The following is a 25,788-nucleotide window of genomic DNA, read 5'->3' as shown; positions in this document are numbered from 1 at the left end:
CCGTCCGTCCATCTAAGTAACATAATAAAAAAATCCCCATCAAAATCTGTCAGTTTAAGCTAGAGATATGCCTATGTTGGCCTTCCATATCTGAAGTGGAAGGTGGCCTAGCTACAGCGGTGTTTGTCAGACCATGATACATCCCGAAAATCGGTTTTCTAACGAAAACGTCTGTTTGGCCTAAAAGGGTCCTAAAATTCAAGATCAAATAGCTAAATGAACAGAGAAAGTGAAATATTCCTCAATATTAAATAATAATAACGCAAGGCTATCGGTACACTTTCTTACTAATTCATTACAGCTGCAGTGCTGGTTGTAGCGCAAGTGGAAGTAGGAGGAACACGCATTTTATGGCTTATAAAAGTGTTGAATACATTTCTTTGACAGTGCTGAGTAATGAACTCACTCATAAAAACCACTGTATTCGTTGAAAGTCTCTCTCTAGTCATGGTTTTAAAAGTTTAGAAATCTCACAGTATCATCTTTGCTGTATCTTTCTTTCACGCCTGCTTTGTTAAAATAGAGCCCATAGAAAAAATAAAGAACCAGGGTTTAGATTGGAAAGTGCAGTTCCAACACTTTAGGATGGGAGACACTATTCAGTTGGAAATAAGATCTGTCTTAAAATGACCATGGCAATGCAACCAATTAAACTATACTGTCCCAATTTAACCTGTAGACAGAATTGATGTCTGGAGATCGAGAAAGAGATCGAGAAAGATAGTATCATATTAACAGAAATGAAGGAGGATGCTGTTTGCTGTTGCAGGCAAAGCCAGGAGTGATACCCAGTAGAGTGAGGGAAACTCCTTTGCCATACATTTATGTTACCAGCTCAATAAAGGAAACGTTTGCTTTACCGTAAAGGTAATAGTCCCATTTCTCATTTCAGATTTAAAATAAATAATATGGTATGCGGATGTGCGCCCATAACATCACATTATATGAGTAAAAGCATTTATTCTGTTCTAAAATCTATGAACATATGATTAGGATTGCAAATTTAAAACATAAACATTAGATTTAGGTACATTTCTTAATGTTATGGAAAGCATTTGTTTTTTGTTTTTAATCATAATCCAGTTATTGGCCTATATTCAGTATTTTCTAAATGTACAATATGTCTACCTTAGATAGTGCTTCTCAAATCAGTACAACTGAAAAAGGAAATATAAAATATTTAATGATTTTCCTACATTATTTTGTAACAGTGATACTATTTTAATCTCCAGTGTTATTTATGATGGTTTAACGTATTTGGCTGTTTTTATCATTCTTATATATTTTGTCTTTTTTATTTTCTTTAATTATTACAGTACATCCATGTTTTCAAATCTTTCAATACTGTGTTAATAATTGTTGTATCATCCTCTCTCTCTCTCTCTCTCTCTCTCTCTCTCTCTCTCTCTCTCTCTCTCTCTCTCTCTCTCTCTCTCTCTCTCTTTCTCTCTCTCTCTCTTTCTCTCTCTCTCTCTCTCTCTCACTCATTTTTTATGCTCTCTCGTACTTGATGTGTCAATTGTCTGTGGCTAAAGACAACAATAACTGTTAGACAGCGAAATCGGGAGCTTGGGACTATAAGGTTCTATCTGCAAAACAATGATTATGAGATAATTGGCTTTAAAGTTCTGAATCATCATTGGTTTGAATGGTGTCAGCAATTTTATATTGTATTCTTCTGAACTTGAATTGGGGTATTTACAGTACTATAGGTAGAAAACATTGAACAGAACAAGGCTGTCAGTAACTCAATTTAGACAAAATGCACCTATAACCTTATATTTCCAAGCTCTCGAAATGTCCAGTCAGTATTTTGTAGAATCAACTTTGGCGTCAATTATAGCTGTGAGTTTCTTTGGGTAAGTGGATAGAGTGAAATTTGCACACCTGGATTGTACAATATTTGCCCATTATTCTTTTTTAAATTCTTCAAGCTCTGTCAAGTTGATTGTTGATCATTGCTAGACAGCCATTTTCAAGTCTTGCCATAGATTTTCAAGCCGATTTACAGTAGCTTGCGAAAGTATTCACCCCCCTTTTCCTATTTTGTTGCCTTACAACCTGGAATTAAAATAGATTTTGGGGGGGGGGGTTGTATCATTTGATTTACACAAAATGCCTACCACTTTGAAGATGCAAAATATTTTTTGGGGTGAAACAAACAAGAAATAAGACAGAAAAACAGAAAACTTGAGTGTGCATAACTATTCACCCCCCCCAAAGTCAATACTTTGTAGAGCCACCTTTTGCAGCAATTACAGCTGCAAGTCTCTTGGGGTATGTCTCTATAAGCTTGGCACATCTAGCCACTGGGATTGTTGCCCATTCCTCAAGGTAAAACTGCTCCAGCTCCTTCAAGTTGGATGGGTTCCGCTGGTGTACAGCAATCTTTAAGTCATACCACAGATTCTCAATTGGATTGAGGTCTGGGCTTTGACCAGGCCATTCCAAGACATTTAAATGTTTCCCCTTAAACCACTTGAGTGTTGCTTTAGCAGTATGCTTAGTGTCATTGTCCTGCTGGAAGGTGAACCTCCGTCCCAGTCTCAAATCTCTGGAAGACTGAAACTGGTTTCCCTCAAGAATGTCCCTGTATTTAGTGCCATCCATCATTCCTTCAATTCTGACCAGTTTCCCAGTCCCTGCCGATGAAAAACATGGTGGTGTTCTCGGGGTGATGAGAGGTGTTGGGTTTGCGCCAGACATAGCGTTTTCCTTGATGGCCAAAAACCTCAATTTTAGTCTCATCTGACCAGAGTACCTTCTTCCATATGTTTGGGGAGTCTCCCACATGCCTTTTGGCGAACATCAAACGTGTTTGCTTATTTTTGTCTTAAAGCAATGGCTTTTTTCTGGCCACTCTTCCATAAAGCCCAGCTCTGTGGAGTGTACGTATTAAAGTGGTCCTATGAACAGATACTCCAATCTCCGCTGTGGAGCTTTGCAGCTCCTCTAGGGTTATCTTTGGTCTCTTTGTTGCCTCTCTGATTAATGCCCTCCTTGCCTGGTCTGTGAGTTTTGGTGGGCAGCCCTCTCTTGGCAGGTTTGTTATGGTGCCATATTATTTCCATTTTTTAATAATGGATTTAATGGTGCTCCGTGGGATGTTCAAAGTTTCGGATATTTGTTTATAACCCATCCTGATCTGTACTTCTCCACAACTTTGTCCCTGACCTGTTTGGAGAGCTCCTTGGTCTTCATGGTGCCGCTTGCTTGATGGTGCCCCTTGCTTAGTGGTGTTGCAGACTCTGGGGCCTTTCAGAACAGGTGTATATATACTGAGATCATGTGACAGATCATGTGACACTTAGAATGTACACAGGTGGACTTTATTTAACTAATTATGTGACTTCTGAAGGTAATTGGTTGCACCAGCTCTTATTTAGGGGCTTCATAGCAAAGGGGGTGAATACATATGCACACACCACTTTTCCGTTATTTATTTTGTAGAATTTATTTAAAGAAGTTATTTTTTTCCAGTAATATACCCTCCCTTTGCGACCCTAGGGCCAACAGCCTATTAAGACACTTTATGTTGGTGTTTCCTTTATTTTGGCAGTTACCTGTATGTCAATCACATTCTTAACTTTGGCTTGTCTCATCAGAGACAGAGACTGTCTTGACATATGGGGTTTTATTCGCACCTGTTCAACAGCCAGCCACACACAGTGACACAAATTTGACCTGTGACTTTTGACCTGTGAGAGATTTACCCTGTGTTGACACACAAAGAGGCATCCTACCCTTGTTTCAATTTCATCAAGATGACCTCTGGTTACAACCAATTTGTCTTTGCTGAAAGGGCTGAGTGAAGATGGTGAAATTTAATGGGGGAGAAAAGCAGACGACTGAGTTTGTGAGTTCAGTTCTCTTGAGGTGTGGTTAATCAACATCACAAAATTGGTCACTGTCACCTGTGTGAAAATCTGTGTGAAGACGTGTGAAGACCTGCATTGTCAATCTGTCACCTGTATCCATAAAACCATTGGATTACAGTAATACTATTTTCATGAATTGCTCAATCTTAATTTATTTACCCTTGAATTTGCACTGGGATGCATTAAATATTGTTCGACGTTCATCATTTTACTTATTAAGGTTGCAGCATCCTTTTTGAAATGTTGAATGCACATTATTGTATCACATCTATAAGTCAAAGAGGAATGACACATAGGCCTAATGGAAGAAAAACAAAACGCATTACAGTAAATTATCAAACAAACCACAATTAATGTATCTTATGAACTTATCTTAAATCATACTGCTTTACAGAAAAGGTGAGGCCTCTGAAAGACTGGCACAAAAATAGCATACTTCCCCATTCCTCAGATCAGAGAACCAGAGTAAGGTAATTGTAGCAACAAGTAGAGTTTAAAAAATACAATCTGAGAATAATGTTTGTTTGAAACTAGTTCTGTAACAACCTGAGAGGTACAGACACAGAGGAAGTGATGCACAGTTTCAGTGAAAAAATGTAGTTGATTTGGATCAGAATTAACTACAGTATATGCCATTGTGAGAAACAAAAAAACACGTTCAATGTGGCACTGGTCAGTATAACCACTGTGTGATTAAGTATAGGCTATTCAAACAAATAGGCCTAAACTAAAATGTGGTTTTCTAACTTGAATGTAAGAAATGTTCGGTGCAAGGGAAAAATAATGTCCCAAATGAATTTATAAGTCGAAAACAAGTGTCGCAAACTGAAATTGTCATACTGCAATGTCTAACATCATTCGCTAGAGGTCACTATAGTACATACAAGTGTTATTTCATCAGTTGAAGCCTTTCAGTTCCTTCATACTGTAGGGTTTCCCAAACTCGGTTCTGGGTTTCCCAAACTCGGTTCTGAAACTTATTTTGGTGGAACGTTATAAATGGTTCAAAAACACTTTTTACATGGTTAGTTATTGCTTGTGGTCCTATGTAGCTCAGCTGGTAGAGCACGGCGCTTGTAACGCCAAGGTAGTGGGTTCGCGACCACCCATACACAATAAAAAAATGTATGCACGCATGACTGTAAGTCGCTTTGGATAAAAGCGTCTGCTAAATGGCTTATTATTATTTACTTTGTAAGCCTAGATCTGGAATAATAGTTATAAATGTTAATACTAAATTGGCACTAGGCCCACTATGGACGAACACAAGTGCTGATTTGATTTAGCCAAATAAACCAAGACAAATCAAATGTAGGGTACTAGGGGGTAACTAGCCCCCCCTTAGAACAATGTCTAATTGCTGACACAAAAAAAGCAATGTTTGGGGGGGGGGAAATGGTATGTGGATGAAGGTCATGCTTATGCAAATAAACTATAAAGGGAAATAAATGGCTACAGTTTACACTTTTTTAGTTATTTCATGAAATGTTGTTTTTAGAAAAGGGGCGTTTTTTTAAAGTACTGGGGTAACTGGCCCCTCCCCCGTGGGGTAACTGGCGCCCGGGGGTGCCAGTTACCCAGGTAGAAGATTATGCCATAGGGTTTCACACAAGTGTGTTAAAATTCATTTAATCCGTTTTATTTTAAAAATATTTAGTTTGTAATACTTAAAAGCTAAGTCTAGTTGTCTTATTTTAATTATTTAAATACAATATGGGGGGAAATGGTGTTGCACATGTTACCATTAATATCCGCACTATGAAGAGATTTGATGTAGTCCCTCTTTTTAAATCACCTGCAGATTAATTTTCTTTGTTCTTTCTTTGTTGTTCTTTTTCCATGCAAACCATTATGTACATTTACACTAAATATTATTTGAATAATGCAAGATTTTAAATCCCAGCAGTCTTTAAAATGACATTCAGGAGCAAAAGGTTTTCAATAGTTGTTTTTAATTCATACAAAAAAATATTCATTGGAATATAATATAATATAACTAATAACATTAAATAACATTGGAATATAACATTTAATAACAATAAATTAACTAATTAACTCAGTGTAACATTGATGTGGCAACTCTCTTATGCTCTGCTATTGCATGATTCTCATTTGTACATAGGTCACAAATAAAGATATCCCCAGTTAAATTGTTGCACAACTCAAGAGCCCACCGCCTGCACTGCTCACACCTAATCCACCTAAACCTGTGACTGAAAACAGGGGGAGATATGCCAATTGAAAAGCTCTCTTAAAAAACGTAGCTAGCTATCTAGCTATATGACATAAAATGCTGTGTAAAATAGCTAAAAGGCTATAAAGTAACATTACTGTAAAGCTATCAGTCACTAGTGAAAACATTTACAACTGCAATTAAGTTACGTTATATTTTTAATATATTTTACCTCAGATGATCTGGTAGTAGGGTTGCTACTTATGCTAACTAGCTAGCTGGCAAGCATTTACTGCTAGTGAAGTTGCTAGCTAGCAAGTTAGCATAAACTAGCGCTAAATGGGCTAGTCATTGTCTAAATGACAGGTAGAAACACATTCATAACCTTAAAGGGTTAACTAGCCCCCAACACACTCGTCCAACATATTACTACTTTACTCAAAAAGTATCTAAAAATTTTCTCTCTAAAGAAGTGGATTATTTATCTTAAGGCTTTCCTACTTGTATATTTAAAAAACAATTATAGATCTAACTTCATTGGAATATATCTACAACTTTTTCGAAATGTAAAAAAAATAGATCAACTTACCACAAAATAGTTTTGTTGAAATATCTCCAAAAGTTGTGATGACACAGAGGACATTTTTAGTTGCGCAAGAGCAGTGGCAGCCAGGGAAACAAATCATTTGGTGACATCTTGTGGTCTTAATTTGAATTACAAGGGGGAGCTAGTTACCCCATAATACCCTAACTCTGTTTTTAAAAATTTAAGCATGTCAACTGGTAAGGTACATTTGTCACAGCAAGCATAACATGTCACTGTGTTGTTGTTTTTTTCGACTGCCTTAACCTAAAAATAAACTCTGCCTAAATGCATTATTTCCTGTCTCTCTGATTGGCTGCGAGTCAATCGGTGCTTCCGGACTCATAGCCATTGGATAGCCTACTGTCACTTTTGTTGATACAGTGCCGACTGTAAATCATTCTCTGTCCTCTCTTACGATGGCGGTTTTACAATTTATTGTCTCGATCTTCATTGCATATTTTTGTATCGGTAAGTAGATACTAGGCTAGCTCATATATGATTCTATATTGACAGTATTTTTGGCGAATCCTTGTCAGATAATGCATCGAGACTCTGTCACTGAATGGCTGTCGCTACATTGTTTAACCAGTTACAAAAATAGACCTGGTGTATTCTGCACAAATATATCAGTTTACTCTGTGCTAGGAAGTAGTCGTGCTATTTTCAGACTTTGACCACAGTGCTTTTTTCATTAATTAGTAATGCCAGATTATGGAAGATACATTTCTGCCTTTTTCCTCTGCCTAACGTATAATTAATTAAATTAAATATTGGACCAAAAGTTCTGATAAAAAAATGTTTTAAATACAATGGTCTGAAACATGTCAGAGCTAAGTTCTAGCCCATTCTCCCAAATCGTCCTATAATAATGTTGTTCAGGAAAGCTTAACACGCACTCTGCCTCCTCCAATCAGAGCGGCTATTACTCGCGCACCTAAAACCTAACGCTTGAGTATAGCCTAAATATTTATCATTTCACTTTTTAAATGTAGTACCTTTTATATGTGGCATAAACACAACAAGTCACGATGTTTTAATCGGATTAGGCTACTTCAAAAGTCTCCTGTAGCCATGCGCACATTCATCCAAAATATAATTCCAGCATCCTCAAAATGGCTTGACATTAACTAGGTTTCCATCCAACCTTTTTATCCGAGTAAAGTAGCCTACATGTCGGATAAAAAATGTCATGGAATCATGGGAATGCATGCAGTTTATTCGGCTACAGATGAAATAAATTACAGTATGATGAACTTCACAGTTCATCACTTGAAAGTGCACAGCGATGAGGTTGATGCTCCTTTCAATAAATATGGAGGGTCTTATTCTGGTGACATGATGATCGATGCTTGGCTGCCATTTGACAAATACAAATAATCTCGCCACTGTTGTCCATAATAATCTCATCATGTAGTAGGCTATACCTGCACTGTATCTGAAAACTGTTGGATAGAGCGCAAATGCAAATACCAGAGTCAGCACATTCGCTACACTTTTTGTGACAAAATCATCAGTAGGCCTACAGTTGAAAATGCGATGGAAACTCATTTAACTTGTATTTTTTTATTTAAGGAATTTAAACTCAAAAGTTATTTTTATGTGCACTACGTATTGACGGACATACTTTTATCCGCAACAAGTCAATTTGATGGAAACACAACTCTGATGGGAAAATGCGCCAGGGTTTCCCTTAGCCAGTAATTGCGGCTTTTGGCCGATAAAAAATGAAAAGCCAATAAATACAATTGTATCCAGCCAAATGGTCCAAGAGAGGCTGTCTAGCATAGCCTAGACCCTGAATGCGCGCTTCAGCACCATTCTCTCACGCCTTGTATGCACTGGCCTCCGGCTGAGGAGAGAGAGAGCGAGGTACCTTGGCCTTGGCTACTGTTGATTGTGAAGATGGAGGCCTTTTTCATTGAAGTAAAACAAACGTTAGAGGAAAAAGAGTATGCCTATAGTGAAAAGCCTACAAGGGGAATTTAATATAAGTTTTAATATTGTAGTGGACTAAGATGAGAAGAATGTTGGCAAGGCCAAATGCAGTCTACTGTGTAACTCCCTATTCAGGTAGGATGCAATTTTGGAACTTAAATGTATTTATAATCATTTGTTTTACCATTATTATTATTGTATATCATTGTTATTATTGTAAGCCTATTTATTAATCGAAACCTGTTTTTTAAAATATGCAAACCTGTTTTGTTTAATTCTCTTCAGACATTTTTATTGGCTAAATAACATTTGATCTGTCTTTTTAATTATTTAGTTATAAGTAGGTCTGTTGTAAAATAAATAGCATTAGCCTATTTCTGTCATTTGTTGGGTATGGTAGGCACTTGCCTTAGTTGGTAATTGCTGCAATATAGCCTGTTCAAATCTTTTGTGAATGTTTAAACCAGTTCGCAAGTGTTTTATTTAATTCTATTGAGCTATTTTCTTTGGCCAAATTAAGTTCAAACTGTAATTCTGTGTTTGCTACAATATAATAGCCTGCTCGTATTTTTGCTATAAACAATGGCTTCCCTTACTTTTGATATTACCCTAATAAAGTTTAGAAACTTTTGTGAAAGTTTGGTGTGGTGTGGCTATTATTAAGCTTTGGCTACTGCAAGCCTATGATATGAAGGCAGTGCGCACTGGCGCTCCAACTGACTCCGACAGTTGAACTTGCGGTCCTCTGTAGCTCAATTGGTAGAGCATGGCGCTTGTAACGCCAGGGTAGTGGGTTCGATCCCCGGGACCACCCATACGTAAAAATGTATGCACACATGACTGTAAGTCGCTTTGGATAAAAGCGTCTGCTAAATGGCATATTATTATTATAACTTGAGGTGAGGAAGAATGTTTTAGGCCTACCAGAGTTACTCCTATAATCTAACAGTATAATGTTTATCTTTATGCAAAAGATTCTGAACGAAAATAAACGAATTAACCTCCTTCTGTAAGTCAATATAGCAGACGCAGTAGCCATCTGACGTAAATAAATGCATGTCTGTGTTGTAGCATGCCGCCGGAATATCGCTATCTCTCTCTCTCTATCTCTCTGGGGATAGGCCTAAGCTTCTCTTCCTTTATATAGGCTATATTTGTTTTAAAATACAGTGGATACCTAAGCCTATAGGCATATGCATGCAATGCCCTGATGCATTTGGTGCTCAAATATCCGACAGCTGAACCATGAGGTGGACAATTATTGTTGTAGTAAAGTAGCCTAAAAACGCATAAAACAATAGGCTATGAAGTTTTTATTATGCTACATATCGAAACAAAACGAATAGTGTTTTTGTAATTTGTTATAGGCTGTTTTTAAGGACAAATAAATGTGGCTCATTTGGCCAATATCCCTCGTTTTTTGATGGCGCTGGTTGCGCCAAGTCGAATCTGAATGCATATGGATGTCAGGTAAATTTCTCAAATGTTCGGTAAATTAAAATCTTCCCGGTCACGTTAACCGGTGTAAAATTTTCCTAAAGGAAACCCTGAAATGTTAATGTTGTTTATATGCAGATTTTAGAATATTCGCATGAAAATCTGTCACCAATTGGATGGAAACGTAGCTATAGACAACCTAAAGACTGTGGCAAGTGCACTAGTCCAGTGTCACTTTGATTATGCCTGCACATCAGCCATTATTGACGGTGACCCTGAAGCAACAAGGGTTAAGTGCCTTGCTCACGGGCACATCGACAGTTTTTTCACCTAGTCGACTCTGGGATTTGAACCAGCGACCTTTCATTTACTGGCCCAACTATCCTAACCACTAGGCAACCTGTCACCCATGGTGAGCAATGAACGTATTTTGACATTATAATGCTTGCAGAGCTGGTGAATGGGAGTTGGAATCTGAGCTTTCTAGGCATTAGACAGGTCTCTAATGCACAGATACTGGTTCAGACCTGACCTATTTAACACATTTAGTTTTTACTAACTAACTAAACTGTGAGTTATTCTACGGGATCTTCACAGGTGAGACCATGGTCATCGGTGAGCCTACCAGGGCCAAGTTGGACATCACACAGCAGTCATCAGTAAGATATCAATTACTGTATGCGTGAAACACCAACAGATCTAACATGAGTCTTCCAGGACCAGGTTTGATGGAGACTACAGTGAGGGAAAAAAGTATTTGATCCCCTGCTGATTTTGTACATTTGCCCACTGACAAAGACATGATCAGTCTATCATTTTAATGATAGGTTTATTTAAACAGTGAGAGACAGAATAACAACAACAAAAATCCAGAAAAACGCATGTCAAAAATGTTATAAATTGATTTGCATTTTAATGAGGGAAATAAGTATTTGACCCCTCTGCAAAACATGACTTAGTACTTGGTGGCAAAACCCTTGTTGGCAATCACAGAGGTCAGACGTTTCTTGTAGTTGGCCACCAGGTTTGCACACATCTCAGGAGGGATTTTGTCACACTCCTCTTTGCAGATCTTCTCCAAGTCATTAAGGTTTCGAGCCTGACGTTTGGCAACTCAAACCTTCAGCTCCCTCCACATATTTTCTATGGGATTAAGGTCTGGAGACTGGCTAGGCCACTCCAGGACCTTAATGTGCTTCTTCTTGAGCCAGTCCTTTGTTGCCTTGGCCGTGTGTTTTGGGTCATTGTCATGCTGGAATACCCATCCACGACCCATTTTCAATGCCCTGGCTGAGGGAAGGAGGTTCTCACCCAAGATTTGACGGTACATGGCTCCGTCCATCGTCCCTTTGATGCAGTGAAGTTGTCCTGTCCCCTTAGCAGAAAACACCCCCAAAGCATAATGTTTCCACCTCCATGTTTGATGGTGGGGATGGTGTTCTTGGGGTCATAGGCAGCATTCCTCCTCCTCCAAACACGGCGAGTTGAGTTGATGCCAAAGAGCTCGATTTTGGTCTCATCTGACCACAACACTTTCACCCAGTTCTCCTCTGAATCATTCAGATGTTCATTGGAAAACTTCAGACGGGCCTGTATATGTGCTTTCTTGAGCAGGGGGACCTTGCGGGCGCTGCAAGATTTCAGTCCTTCACGGCGTAGTGTGTTACCAATTGTTTTCTTGGTGACTATGGTCCCAGCTGCCTTGAGATCATTGACAAGATCCTCCCGTGTAGTTCTGAGCTGATTCCTCACCGTTCTCATGATCATTGCAACTCCTGTCGTAGAAATATTTGACTCAAAAGTAGTCAACTCAAAAATATATCTCAAGAGACTGGAGCTTGTGAATCCAAAAATTAGACTTTATTATTTGCGTAACAAAGCCGAGCCACTCCATGGAACGGCTGTCTCTCTTTGGCTTAGAGCTCCCTTTAATACACAAATGCATAATCATGTTACATAGCATATACAGTCACTCCCCTTAGGGCAAATGATGAACTTATTTTAGTGCCACTCTACCCTTATCTTTCAACGTCCAGATGTCACATGTGGTTTACTCCAAAAGGCCATGGGCGCTTTTCCATATGAGGCCTCTTCCCTAATCTCATTATATTGGTGGCAGACCCTTTCTTAAAAACAATACACATACATACATTAATGCATGTTTACACACTGTATTGGCTATATTCCTTATTTGAGCATACATCTGGATTATAGAATGTCAATCATGTTTACTATATTTTACCTTTGACATTTCCCAACATTTTGCCTTAATGATACAAAATGTATTACCATATAATCCCCCCTTTGGACATTCCAACAATGTCCCAATAATACAAAGATTTACTTTAAAATGAATGTAAGCCTGTGCATTTACTTATTCTTAGCCTTGCCATATGTGGTTACTTTTTATATACATATATTTAAACCAATATATATTCCTCATTGTTTGACCCATCCTGATGAGGACCCAGAGCCCAGTCAGGTATTGGATACAAGTCTGGAAGGTTTTCCTCTAAATTAACCTCCACATTGTTCTATTGTGCTTTGTAACCATGGCAGCCCATCCACCCCCAGGAACAACTCCATACAAACATTCAGAATTCCCAAATGGACAGTCCATTGGTCCTCCCTTAACGTTTACAAAATGTCCCATATTCATTTACATACTGTCCTGGAGCTCCCTGAACTGGGTGTATTTCTTTGGCTGAACTAGTAACAATGATCTGTACAGTCATTTGTTTTACTGTGGTTTGGATCAACCAATTATTTTAACAGAGGTAGTATACAGCAAAATACCATTCCCATTACTACAAGTGCTATGCCTATCATGATTGCCATCTATGTAAACATTGCTCCCCACTTCTGTATTTTAGTTATGGTTCCTGCCTGTGCAGGAATATACATTATAATCCTGTCTATATCCCTTCTATGTCTTGTTCTTCTGCTCTCTACTATTATCAGTACCCCATTTCCCTTATTCTCAGGGAACTAGTCAAGTACAGAGAAATCAATGATGAGGATATCTGGTGCGTCTTGGAGGTCTGGAATCTCTCGGCGGTCTGGAAGGTCTTGGGATGTCTTGAAAGTCTCAGTGGTCTCTTAGTCATCAGTTCCCTCACTCTGGTACAATGGTTTAGATGATACCCGATCGCACTCCCCTCTATCCGTACCGCTGTTGGTGTAACCTGGATGACGATGTATGATCACTTTAGCTTTTAACCTTCTTCCATCACTAGGGTCTCCGGATCAGCCAGAGTCCCTCTCAATCTATCGACATCGGTCTGCGAAGAGTGTCCTTCTATCAGCCTACCCATAGGGAAGCTCGGAGTTACTACTGCAAAGACACATAAGCACAGACACACACAAAAGACAACAATGCTACCCAATGGCTGAGGTTGGAACACTCCTATAGTAGGAAACATGGATCTAAGTATCTGTCTCCCCCACTTTTACCATCATTGAGGTAGCCAACAACACCTGGTACAGGCCCCTCCACATAGGGTCTTTCCAGCTCTTTCTTCTGTAGTCTTTTGCCATCACATAGTCTCCAGGGCGCAGAAAATACTCAGATTATCCTACTCAGTTGGGCAGAGTTATCTTTACCCATGAAAATAAAATTGTAATAAAGTTGTGAGACACTATATGCTACTTATGTCCTCTCATCCGTCAGGAGAAGCCTTGAGATTATGAAGCACCTGCTTCCAGCTTGTTGTAGTCCACTTATCTCATAGACAGACTGTCACGCTCTGGCTCCGGGACTCTGTATGTTGAGCCAGGGTGTGTTCGTTCTGTGTGGGTTGTTTCTAGGTTGGGTGTTCTAGGTTGTTGTTTTCTGTGTTGGCCTAAGTGACTCCCAATCAGAGGCAACGAGTGTCAGCTGTTTGCTGGTTGTCTCTGATTGGGAGCCATACTTAACTGTCTGTGTTTCACTTTGTGTTTGTGGGTTTTTGTTCCGTGTCGGTATGTTTAACCGTGGACTTCACAAATCGTGTTTTGTTTGTTACTTTAATTAAATAAAGTCATGTTTGGTTCACACGCTGCGCCTTGGTCTACTTCGCTACAAGACGATCGTGACAGAAAAACCCACCATACAACGACCAAGCAGCGTGTCCAGGAACACACGCAGGAGGTGACTCTGGTGGATGTCCTCCTCGGTTGGGGGCAGATTACCGAGGAGGAGGCCGTCCGGTACCGGAGGGCAATGAAGGGGGAGACCCAGGCAGGAGAGGAGCAGCGGCGTCAGCAGTGCCATCGTCGGACGGACGAGAGGCACCCCCAATATTTTTTAGGGGGGCACACGGCATGGGCGACTGGGCAGCAGGAGGCTGCCACAGGGCGAAATAGGAGAAGAGGAGAGAAGGCCACCGGGTTTTGGGGGCCAGAAGGCAGGTTGGCGGAGCCTGGATGGAGAGCAGAGCCAACTCCCCGTACTCAGGCATGGCAGCATGAGACTGGGCAGGTTCCGCGGTATGCGGAGCTGCGCACTGTGCCACGAGTGGTCCGGCATAGTCCGTACGCCCTGTGCGAGCACCCCGCACGTGTTGTGCGAAGGTGGGCATGCAGCCAGGACGGAGTGTGCCGGCTCAGCGCTCGGGGCCTCCAGTGCCTCTCCTCGGTCCCGGATATCCTGCGCCAGTATCACGTGCTGTTATGCCAGTACGGGTACACAGCCCTGTACGTCCTGTGCTGATGCCTCACACAGAGTGTGTGAAGGTAGGCATTCAGCCAGGACGGGTTGTGGCAGCTCTTCACTCCAGGTCTCCTATCCGTCTCCATAGCCCAGTCCGGCCTGTCCCTGCTCCACGCACCAAGCCTACGGTGTGCGCCGCCAGCCCTGCCCGGCCTGTCCCTGCTCCACGCACCAAGCCTACGGTGTGCGTCGACAGCCCTGCCCGGCCTGTTCCTGCTCCACGCACCAAGCCTACGGTGTGCGTCGCCAGCCCTGCCCGGCCTGTCCCTGCTCCACGCACCAAGCCTACGGTGTGCGTCGACAGCCCTGCCCGGCCTGTTCCTGCTCCACGCACCAAGCCTACGGTGTGCGTCGCCAGCCCTGCCCGGCCTGTCCCTGCTCCACGCACCAAGCCTACGGTGTGCGTCGACAGCCCTGCCCGGCCTGTTCCTGCTCCACGCACCAAGCCTCACGGTGTGCGTCGCCAGCCCTGCCCGGCCTGTCCCTGCTCCACGCACCAAGCCTACGGTGTGCGTCGACATCCCTGCCCGGCCTGTTCCTGCTCCACGCACCAAGCCTACGGTGTGCGTCGCCAGCCCTGTCCGGCCTGTCCCTGCTCCACGCACCAAGCCTACGGTGTGCGTCGCCAGCCCTGACCGGCCTGTCCCTGCTCCACGCACCAGGCCTACGGTGTGCGTCGTCAGCCCAGCCCGGCCTGTCCCTGCTCCACGCACCAAGCCTACGGTGTGTGTCGTCAGCCTGGTCCAGCCCGTTCCTGCCACTCGCACCAAGCCAGGGGTGCGAGTCGTCAGCCTGGTCCAGCCCGTTCCTGCCACTCGCACCAAGCCAGGGGTGCGAAGTCGCCAGCCTGGTTCAGCCGTTCCTGCTACTCGCACCAAGCCCGGGGTGCGAGTCGTCAGCCTGGTAAGACCGGTCAGCTGCTCCACAACGGAGCGTAAGCAATCCGCTCCCGTCAATGTCCAGTCCAGATCCAGCCAGCGGGGTCAGACCGGACCAGGGGCGCTATGGGGGGTTGATTGGAGGGTGGTGGGCAAGGCCGAGCCAGAACCGCCGCCGAGGAGGTATGCCCACCCAGCCCTCCCCTTGTTTAGCCCTTATTGAGGCGCGGTCGCAGTCCGCGCCTTTAGGGGGGGGTACTGTCACGCTCTGGCTCCGGGACTCTGTATGTTGAGCCAGGGTGTGTTCGTTCTGTGTGGGTTGTTTCTAGGTTGGGTGTTCTAGGTTGTTGTTTTCTGTGTTGGCCTAAGTGACTCCCAATCAGAGGCAACGAGTGTCAGCTGTTTGCTGGTTGTCTCTGATTGGGAGCCATACTTAACTGTCTGTGTTTCACTTTGTGTTTGTGGGTTTTTGTTCCGTGTCGGTATGTTTAACCGTGGACTTCACGAATCGTGTTTTGTTTGTTACTTTAATTAAATAAAGTCATGTTTGGTTCACACGCTGCGCCTTGGTCTACTTCGCTACAAGACGATCGTGACACAGACCTCCTCTACACCATGCCTCCTATCACAAAAACAAAAATGATTTAACCTAACCCATAACACATTATTACTACTGCTCATATCCTTAATACACCTTGCATATTTCCCCACAAAACCATTATAAAACATTAAAACCTCTGTAAGCCCAACTTCCCCCCTTGGACACATGCATCACATCGTGATTCATGTGTTCAAAAAACAAAACAACAACAATATTGCCTATCAAACCAAAAATAATAACTAAACTTAAAATGACAACAGTTGAGCATATCTTTACTGAACTGTATCCCATATCACTATTCAAGAATACCCCTCCTTCAGGACGAACTCTCTCACTTCATCCTTGTCCTGTTTGGACTAATTTATATATAGGATTTTTTCCAAATTATATACTTATTTTACAATTCCTTATTATATCTAACCCCCTAATTCAGCATGCCTCTAGAATTTACAGTGCGGGTGATCAGGTCACACTATAAAGCCAGGACAGATTTCAGAGGTCATTGAAATCATTCAATGAATTGTTTCATCCAATAGTATACTACTCTTAACAACCATCAAGACATTTCATAAATGTTGTATCCCAAGTATACAGTAAGTCCTTAGTACAGCTCTTTTCAAAATAAATCACACATATTTACTTATCCCTCAATAAATAAAAACCCAAATTACATGTGTATGCCCCTTTAAAATATTTCACTTCCATCCCATCAAAAAACCCAAAATAGAAATACAAATCCTATACAGCTAACATTTCATACTAAGTGGTTTGTTTGTAGTTATTCGAACACCATATAGTAAAACAATAAACAAACAAAAAATGGCCAGGCCTTATTTATAGTCTCAGAAAATATTTCAAAGAAAAAAGAATCACTCATTTAGTTAGTTTTCATTTTGATACCTCTTAATCAGTCCACACAATCTAAATTCGAAATTCTCACTCCCTTGCCACATCTCCTGATCCCTCCTTTCCGACAACCCTCAAGAACATCACTTGTGACTGCTCCCTTCTCCTGTGAATTCCACAATTCAGCGCACATAAAACGAAATAAAATCCCATAAGACTTAAACCCCTAGGCTTTTCCGCACTGCTACCACTCAATCACCCCCAACATGCTTCGTTACCTCGAAAACTGAAATATGCTATCCCTTGCCTTGTTGGTTATACTTTCCCACATGCCTGTGGCCCCCCTTCTACCAAAATAGTTTACTAATGTGATGATGGTTTCCCCATTACCATCTGTGGACATACCCCTTCCTTAACTATTATTAGTCCCTCTGATCTGCATTTAATCTGGACCCCTATTCTACATAGTGTATCTCTTCCTACTAAATTAACTGGAATTTGTTCTGACACTAATATACAGTGGGGGAAAAAAAGTATTTAGTCAGCCACCAATTGTGCAAGTTCTCCCACTTAAAAAGATGAGAGAGGCCTGTAATTTTCATCATAGGTACACATCAACTATGACAGACAAATTGAGAAAAATAAATCCAGAAAATCACATTGTAGGATATACTCATACTCCACGAGGTGAGATCTTGCATGGAGCCCCAGGCCGAGGGAGATTGACTGTTCTTTTGTGTTTCTTCCATTTGCGAATAATAGCACCAACTGTTGTCACCTTCTCACCCAGCTGCTTGGCGATGGTCTTGTAGCCCATTCCAGCCTTGTGTAGGTCTACAATCTTGTCCCTGACATCCTTGGAGAGCTCTTTGGTCTTGGCCATGGTGGAGATTTGGAATCTGATTGATTGATTGCTTCTGTGGACAGGTGTCTTTTATACAGGTAACAAACTGAGATTAGGAGCACTCTAAGTGAGTGTGCTCCTAATCTCAGCTCATTACCTGTATAAAATACACCTGGGAGCCAGAAATCTTTCTGATTGAAAGGGGGTCAAATACATATTTCCCTCATTAAAATGCAAATCAATTTATAACATTTTTGACATTCATTTTTCTGGATTTTTATGTTGTTATTCTCTCTCACTGTTCAAATAAACCTACCATTAAAATTATAGACTGATCATTTCTTTGTCAGTGGGCAAACGTACAAAATCAGCAGGGGATCAAATACTTTTTTCCTTCACTGTATACCCAAGTCCCCTGTTAACAGTTACCAATTGTATAGCTTGTATTCTCGATTCTAGAGGATATGCCCCAGTACTTGGTTTACAAATTATTCATCCATAGATAACTCTTGGCCACATATTTCTATTAACACACCAAGCCTGTTTCACTTCTGCTTTCACACACTAGTCATTTTTCTACGTAAGAAAGATGGTTGTTGTGGTGTCCCTTTTTTCACCAGAGCTTCCAGGCCTGAACTGTACACAAGCTGAAAATCATGTGGTTGTTAGGTTAGAGATGAAAATGGTAAATTATAGTGAATCGCTGACCTCTCACCTCTCACCTCTGCCCTTCTACCAGACAACTGACATCTGCTCAGACTGCAGCCAGATCATTGAGCTATTCACAGACATGATCTCCAACACAGACACCCAGGTGAGTACCTATTCTGATTCTGCTGAAGTATGTTGCTCAATATTTTTTCGTTGTAGCCAGAGATGCAGATAACACCCTGACCAGAAAGTGTTACTTTTCATTTAATTTCTGTAGCCAGAAATACAGTTGAAGTCGGAAGTTTACATACACCTTAGCCAAATACATTCACAATTCCTGACATTTAATCCTAGTAAAAAATCCATGTTTTAGGTCAGTTAGGATCACCACTTTATTTTAAGAATGTGAAATGTCAGAATATGTATTTTTATTTTTATTTAACCTTTATTTAACTAGGCAAGTCAGTTAAGAACAAATTCTTATTTACAATGACAGCCTACACCGGCCAAACCCGGACGACGCTGGGCCAATTGTGCCCCGCCCTATGGGACTCCCAATCACGTCCGGTTGTGATACAGCCTGGAATCAAACCAGGGGGTCTGTAGTGACGCCTCAAGCACTGAGATGCAGTGCCTTAGACCGCTGCGCCACTCAGGAGCCTAATAGTAGAGAGAATTATTATTTCAGCTTTTATTTCTTTCATCACATTCCCAGTGGGTAAGAAGTTTACATACACTCAATTAGTATTTGGTAGCATTGCCTTTAAATTGTTTAACTTGGGTCAAACGTTTCGGGTAGCCTTCCACAAGCTTCCCACAATAAGTTGGGTGAATTTTGGCCCATTCCTCCTGACAGAGCTGGTGTAACTGAGTCAGGTTTGTAGGCCTCCTTGCTTGCTCACGCTTTTTCAGTTCTGCCCACAAATATTCTATAGGATTAAGGTAAGGGCTTTGTGATGGCCACTCCAATACCTTGACTTTGTTGTCCTTAAGCCATTTTGCCACAACTTTGGAAGTATGCTTGGGGTCATTGTCCATTTGGAAGACCCATTTGCGACCAAGCTTTAACTTCCTGACTGATGTCTTGAGATGTTGCTTCAATATATCCACATAATATTCCTTCCTCATGATGCCATCTATTTTGTGAAGTGCACCAGTCCCTCCTGCAGCAAAGCATCCCCACAGCATGATGCTGCCACCCCCGTACTTCACGGTTGGGATGGTGTTCTTCGGCTTGCAAGCCTTCCCCTTTTTCCTCCAAACATAACGATGGTCATTATGGCCCAACAGTTATATTTTTGTTTAATCAGACCAGAGGACATTTCTCCAAAAAGTACGATCTTTGTCCCCATGTGCAGTTGCAAACCGTAGTCTGGCTTTTTAATTGCGGTTGTGAAGCAGTGGCTTCTTCCTTGCTGAGCGGCCTTTCAGGTTATGTCGATATAGGACTCGTTTTACTGTGGATATAGATACTTTTGTACCTGTTTCCTCCAGCATCTTCACAAGGTCCTTTGCTGTTGTTCTGGGATTGATTTGCACTTTTCGCACCAAAGTATGTTCATCTCTAGGAGACGGAACGCGTCTCCTTCCTGAGCGGTATGACGGCTGCGTGGTCCCATGGTGTTTATACTTGCATACTATTGTTTGTACAGATGAACGTGGTACCTTTAGGCATTTGGAAATTGCTCCCAAGGATGAACCAGACTTGTGGAGGTCTACCATTTTTATTTCTGAGGTCTTGGCTGATTTCTTTTGATTTTCCCATGATGTCAAGCAAAGAGGCACTGAGTTTGAAGGTAGGCCTTGAAATACACCCACAGGTACACCTCCAATTGACTCAAAGTATGTCAATTAGCCTATCAGAAGCTTCTAAAGCCATGAAATCATTTTCTGGAATTTTCCAAGCTGTTTAAAGGCACAGTCAATTTAGTGTATGTAAACTTCTGACCCACTGGAATTGTGATACAGGGAATTATAAGTGAAATAATCTGTATGTAAACAATTGTTGGAAAAGTGACTTGTGTCATGCACAAAGTAGATGTCCTAACCGACTTGCCAAAACTATAGTTTGTTAACAAGAAATGTGTGGAGTGGTTGAAAAACGAGTTTTAATGACTTCAACCTAAGTGTATGTAAACTTCCGACTTCAACTGTACATCTAAAAAAAAGCCATCTGGTCTCAGACCTCCCCCATCTTTCAGTTCCCGTTTACAGTGCAAATATAGAATATCATGTCTAGCAAAAACTCCCTTACACTACAGTCAACAGAGACTACATTATGTTGAACTCTGAGCTTAAAACAAAGTCTGCTAGAAGGATGTCAAAGTCTGCTAGAAGGATGTCAAATTGTGCATTTCACCCCTCAACAAAGTGAGCCACCAACAGTGTAACTGTATATGTACAGTACCAGTTAAAAGTTTGGACACACCTACTCATTCAAGGGTTTTCTTCTTTTTAAAACTATTTTCTACATTGTAGAATAATAGTGAAGACATCAAAACTATGAAATAACACATATGGAATCATGTAGTAACCAAAAAAGTGTTAAACAAATCAAAATGTATTTTATATTTGAGATTCTTCAAAGTAGCCACCATTTTGCTTTGATGACAGCTTTACACGCTCTTGACATTCTCTCAACCAACTTCATGAGGAATGCTTTTCCAACAGTCTTGAAGGAGTTCTCACATATGCTGAGCACTTGTTGGCTGCTTTTCCTTCACTCTGCGGTTCAACTCATCCCAAACCATATCAATTGGGTTGAGGTCGGGTGATTGTGGATGCCAGGTCATCTGATGCAGCACTCCATCATCCTTCTTGGTCAAATAGCCCTTACACAGCCTGGAGGTGTGTTTTGGGTCATTGTCCTGTTGAAAAACAAATGATAGTCCCACTAAGCCCAAACCAGATGGGATGGCTTATCACTGCAGAATGCTGTGGTAGCCATGCTGGTTAAGTGTGCCTTGAATTCTAAATAAATCACTGACAGTGTCACCAGCAAAGCACCCCCACACCATCACATCTCCTCCTCCATGCTTCATGTTGGGAACCACACGTGCAGAGATCATCCATTCACCTACTCTGCGTCTCATAAAGACACGGCGGTTGGAACCAAAAATCTCAAATTTGGACTCATCAGACCAAAGGACAGATTTCCACCGGTCTAATGTTCATTGCTCGTGTTTCTTGGCCCAAGCAAGTCTCTTCTTCTTATTGGTGTCCTTTAGTAATGGTTTCTTTGCAGCAATTCGACCATGAAGGCCTGAATCACGCAGTCTCCTCTGAACAGTTGATGTTGAGATGTGTCTGTTACTTGAACTCTGTGAAGCATTTATTTTGGCTGCAATCTGAGGTGCAGTTAACTCTAATGAACTTATCCTCTGCAGCAGAGGTAACTCTGGGTCTTCCTTTCCTGTGGCTGTCCTCATGAGAGCTAGTTTCATCATAGCGCTTGATGGTTTTTGTGACTGCACTTGAAGAAACTTTCAAAGTTCTTGAAATGTTCCTGATTGACTGACCTCATGTCCTAAAGCAATGATGGACTGTCGTTTATCTTTGCTTATTTGAGCTGTTCTTGCCATAATATGGAATTGGTCTTTTACCAAATAGGGCTATCTTCTGTATACGCATTAAGAAGGAAAGAAATTCCACAAATTAACTTTTAAGAAGGCACACCTGTTCATTGAAATGCATTCCAGGTGACTACCTCATGAAGCAGGTTGAGAGAATGCCAAGAGTGTGCAAAGCTGTCATCAAGGCAAAGGGTGGCTACTTTGAAGAATCTCAAATATAACATATATTTTGATTTGTTTAACACTTTTTGGGTTACTACATGATTCCATATGTGTTATTTCATAGTTATGTCTTCACTATTATTCTACAATGTAAAAAATAGTAAAAATAAAGAAAAACCCTGGAATGAGTAGGTGTGTCCAAACCTTTGACTGGTACTGTACCTGTGTTGATTGTTTAGGAGCTGATCCACAACACCCTGGATTACCTGTGTAAGCGCCTCCCTGGAGGTATGGCTCAAAGCCACTGTATATCCCAGGTGGAGATGTACCTGCCCCAAGCCCTCCAGTACCTCATTGGCATACTGGTGAGTTCCTGAGCACTGCAAACATACAGAGATAGGGAGGTCTGGTTTACAGGGCTACAACATAACCATCCAAAATGTTTCTACATTCACTTTTATGATACATTCAAGGGCGACGATTTTGTGATTATACAAGAACTCTTACCTGTCTTCCTCTCCTTTATTAACAATCTTCCTCCCTCCTTCATATTTGTAGAAGCCAGGTGAGACATGTATGGTCTTGGGACTGTGTGCTGTCTGCTCAGAGAGGGGAGCACCTAAACAGCTTTCTCCTACAATCACTGACATGAAGCTGTCCAACGCTGTCCTTGACTCAGGCACCAGCCCAGAGGTGAGTGAGAGCTGAACTTTTGTACAGTCTAGGAGCAGAAGTCCCATTCATGCCCTTTTTGTTTGATTGTCAATGTGTTTGTCTTGTTCTAAATTATTTGGCTGTCAGTTAGTCATCATCTGTCTGCACTCTGCACTGAACGCTCTCTCACCATGTCATCTCCTCTCTAGGTGCAGGTCAGACCACAATGTACCTTCTGTGTTTATCTCATGAAGAAACTGGAGAGCTTGTTGCCTACGGAGAAGATTGGGGTAACCCATCCTTTTTTTCACACGTCTGCAACCACTAACACACAGACAAAAACACTTTTTGCTGGACACCCTTGTTCACCTTGAACCTTGCAGGATGCCGTATTGAAGCTAATGGGAGGAGTGTGTGGCCTCCTGCCTGCCAGCTACAAGGACCAGTGCAATGACTTCATCAACAAGTATGGCAAGGAGATAGTTGACATCCTGCTGCCGTCAGCTACCCCTTACTCCATCTGTGCCCTGCTGCACCTGTATATGTTCCAGGAGACCCCCAGCATGGGTGAGTGGGGTAATTTGTTCAGACCAGGGCTCTATCCTCCTCAATCATAAGGTTATATGTGTGTGGTGGGCGGCTCTCTCCTCGTCTTCCCTCATCGTTTATGCTCTCCATGGTCTGTAGATTGCCCATCTCACTTGGTGCTGCTCTTCAACACTGTAGCCCTCTGTAACCCTATACCCCCCCCAGAGATGCCCCTACCCTCTGACTGTGATTCCTGCCGTACGATGGCGGTTCTGAGCCGGCTCCACCTGGGTCTCAACGCCACTGAACCTCAGACCTCCTCTTTCCTCCAGTCTGTCTGCCTGAAGCACCCCAACGCCATCCCCAAGGTCTGCCCCTCAGCCCCTACATGTTTGTTTAGTGTATGAGAAGCACCGAATACAACAGGTGTAGAAGACCTTATCGTGAAATGCTTACTTATAAGCCCATAACCAACAATGTCGTTTTAAGAAAAATAAGAGTTAAGAAAATGTTTACTAAATAAAGTAAAACAAATATTTAAAAGACACAATCAAATAACAATCACGAGGCTATATACAGGGGGTAACGGTACCGAGTCAATGTGCGGAGGGTACAGGTTAGTCAAGGGAATATGTACATCTAGGTAGGGGTAAAGTGACTATACATAGATAATAAACAGCGAGTAGCAGTTACGTCAGTTTCATTGTGCCTGCCTTTGTGTTCTTTCCAGTGTGAAATGTTCACCAAACTCTATGGCCCCAGGCTGCAGAAGGTTCTGGGAAGCCAAATGGATACTCCGGATGCATGTGAGGTAATTAAACCATTCCTACCCCAGCCATAGGAGAGGTCCTCCTCTGACTCTACAGTGTCTGACACTCCTAACCTCGCCGTCTATAATCCCCAGACCACTTCTTTTCATTACTAACCATGACCAACTGTCCCGGTGACAACAGTGGTGTGATTGTGTGTAGAGTGACTGAGTCTTCTCTTAGTCAGTATATCAGCTATTTATCACTGTGTCCTCCAGAGAGCTGGTGTGTGTGTTGCTGTGAAAGAGCAGCATCTTCTGAGGAAGAACCAGTGTACCTGGGGACCCAGTTACATCTGCGGGGACTTGAAAACCGCTCAGGAGTATGGTGTAAGTAAACTAGATCTGCCATGGTTTATTATCTGATACAACAACCCAAACTACAGGTAAATAAGCAAACTAGAGCATAGTACAAGCTATGGTGTATTGTCTGAAAAACATCCCTACCCACACCAATGTTTTGGTATAGTGCATTATATCTGATCTGGTTTTATTTTCATACAACTCCAGATGGTAGACTTCTGCCTGAAGGTCATGTGGAACTAGAGCTGAGAACCACACCCAGCGATCTCCCTTCATGGATGAATCTCTGATGATTTATCTGCATTTATTAACTGCAAAATGTGTTTAAGAATTGCACTTGTTACTGACTGCACTGTTGCCTTAATATTTTTCTGTACATTTCATTTAACAGGTATGATATTCTACTGATGAGCAATTTGAGAAAAATGTCTGTACATTTCCTTCATTTGATTTGTACTTGTTGTGGTAGGTTAATGTTGTAGCACTGAGATGATGATTTGATGTTGTCAGGTTTGATTTGCACTGTGTAGGCTGTTACGAGCGCAGTAAGTAATTAATTCAAACATACTGTAAATGTTTGAGTTAAAATAATAGTGGACCTATTTAAGCAGATATATCCACAAGTATAATACATCATTTATATTGGAAATTCATTGTGACTTTTCACTGTTGTCTGCAATAAAGTTAGGCTATCTTCATATAAAATCAGTCATAATCAGGAAAAACAAATATGGTACAGTAAATAAAATGGCAAAGTGCCTTGAAAAATATATGAGTGGACATGTACCTCCTGTTGATGAGAAATCCTTTAAAATCAGTAATATGTCAATGCACTGCCTTATTTTTTTTAGTCATTTAGCAGACGCTCTTATCCAGAGTGACTTACAGGAGCAATTAGGGTTAAGTGCCTTGCTCAAGGGCACGGACAGATTTTTCACCTAGTCGGCTCAGGGATTAGAACCAGCGACCTTTCGGTTACTGGCACAATGCTCTTAACCACTAAGCTACCTGCCGCCACAGTTTAATGTACAATGATTAGACTTCATTTTTGTGATCTAAGTAAATATGCATGTGTGAGACCAAAGTATTTGTGTATACATTAGTATACTTATCCTATAATGTACTGCTTACAATATGAAAATCCTTTTGTAACCCTCACTATTTGGTCATGTCTTATTCCAAATGTTGGCATTTTATTTAATGTTTTTACTTCCTTGTTTCACAAATAAATACCCAACTCTG

At 41.5% G+C, this 25,788-nt stretch overlaps 1 protein-coding gene across 3 annotated transcripts; it reads left to right on the top strand.

Annotated features, from left to right (window-relative positions):
• The first annotated feature begins 7,019 nt into the window (after positions 1-7,019).
• On the top strand, positions 7,020-25,308 carry LOC121530951 (prosaposin). Of its 3 annotated transcripts, none has more exons than XM_041836349.1 (11): positions 7,026-7,105; positions 10,607-10,668; positions 18,608-18,682; positions 22,493-22,618; positions 22,812-22,946; positions 23,117-23,197; positions 23,291-23,474; positions 23,661-23,803; positions 24,166-24,246; positions 24,463-24,573; positions 24,754-25,308. In XM_041836349.1, the coding sequence occupies exons 1-11, from the start codon at positions 7,054-7,056 to the stop codon at positions 24,787-24,789; spliced, it is 1,086 nt and encodes a 361-aa protein (XP_041692283.1). In that variant the 5' UTR covers positions 7,026-7,053; the 3' UTR covers positions 24,790-25,308. The 3 variants fall into 3 exon arrangements, with proteins under 3 accessions (XP_041692285.1, XP_041692283.1, XP_041692282.1); XM_041836348.2 differs by lacking the exon at positions 7,026-7,105 and adding an exon at positions 8,023-8,707; XM_041836351.1 differs by lacking the exon at positions 10,607-10,668 and having other exon boundaries at positions 7,020-7,105.
• Positions 25,309-25,788: the final 480 nt, after the last annotated feature.

The sequence above is a fragment of the Coregonus clupeaformis genome, chromosome 18, assembly GCF_020615455.1.
Source record: "Coregonus clupeaformis isolate EN_2021a chromosome 18, ASM2061545v1, whole genome shotgun sequence".
Lineage (NCBI taxonomy): Eukaryota > Metazoa > Chordata > Actinopteri > Salmoniformes > Salmonidae > Coregonus > Coregonus clupeaformis.
This window is presented reverse-complemented; position numbering and strand designations above follow the sequence as displayed.

Bases quoted from the DNA above. Each gene is read 5' to 3' on its own strand.
- LOC121530951 (XM_041836348.2), top strand. From the start codon at position 8,653: ATGAGAAGAATGTTGGCAAGGCCAAATGCAGTCTACTGTGTAACTCCC. The intron at 22,947-23,116 runs GTGAGTGAGAGC...TCTCCTCTCTAG, and splicing joins ACTCAGGCACCAGCCCAGAG to GTGCAGGTCAGACCACAATG. The intron at 23,804-24,165 runs GTCTGCCCCTCA...TGTTCTTTCCAG, and splicing joins ACCCCAACGCCATCCCCAAG to TGTGAAATGTTCACCAAACT.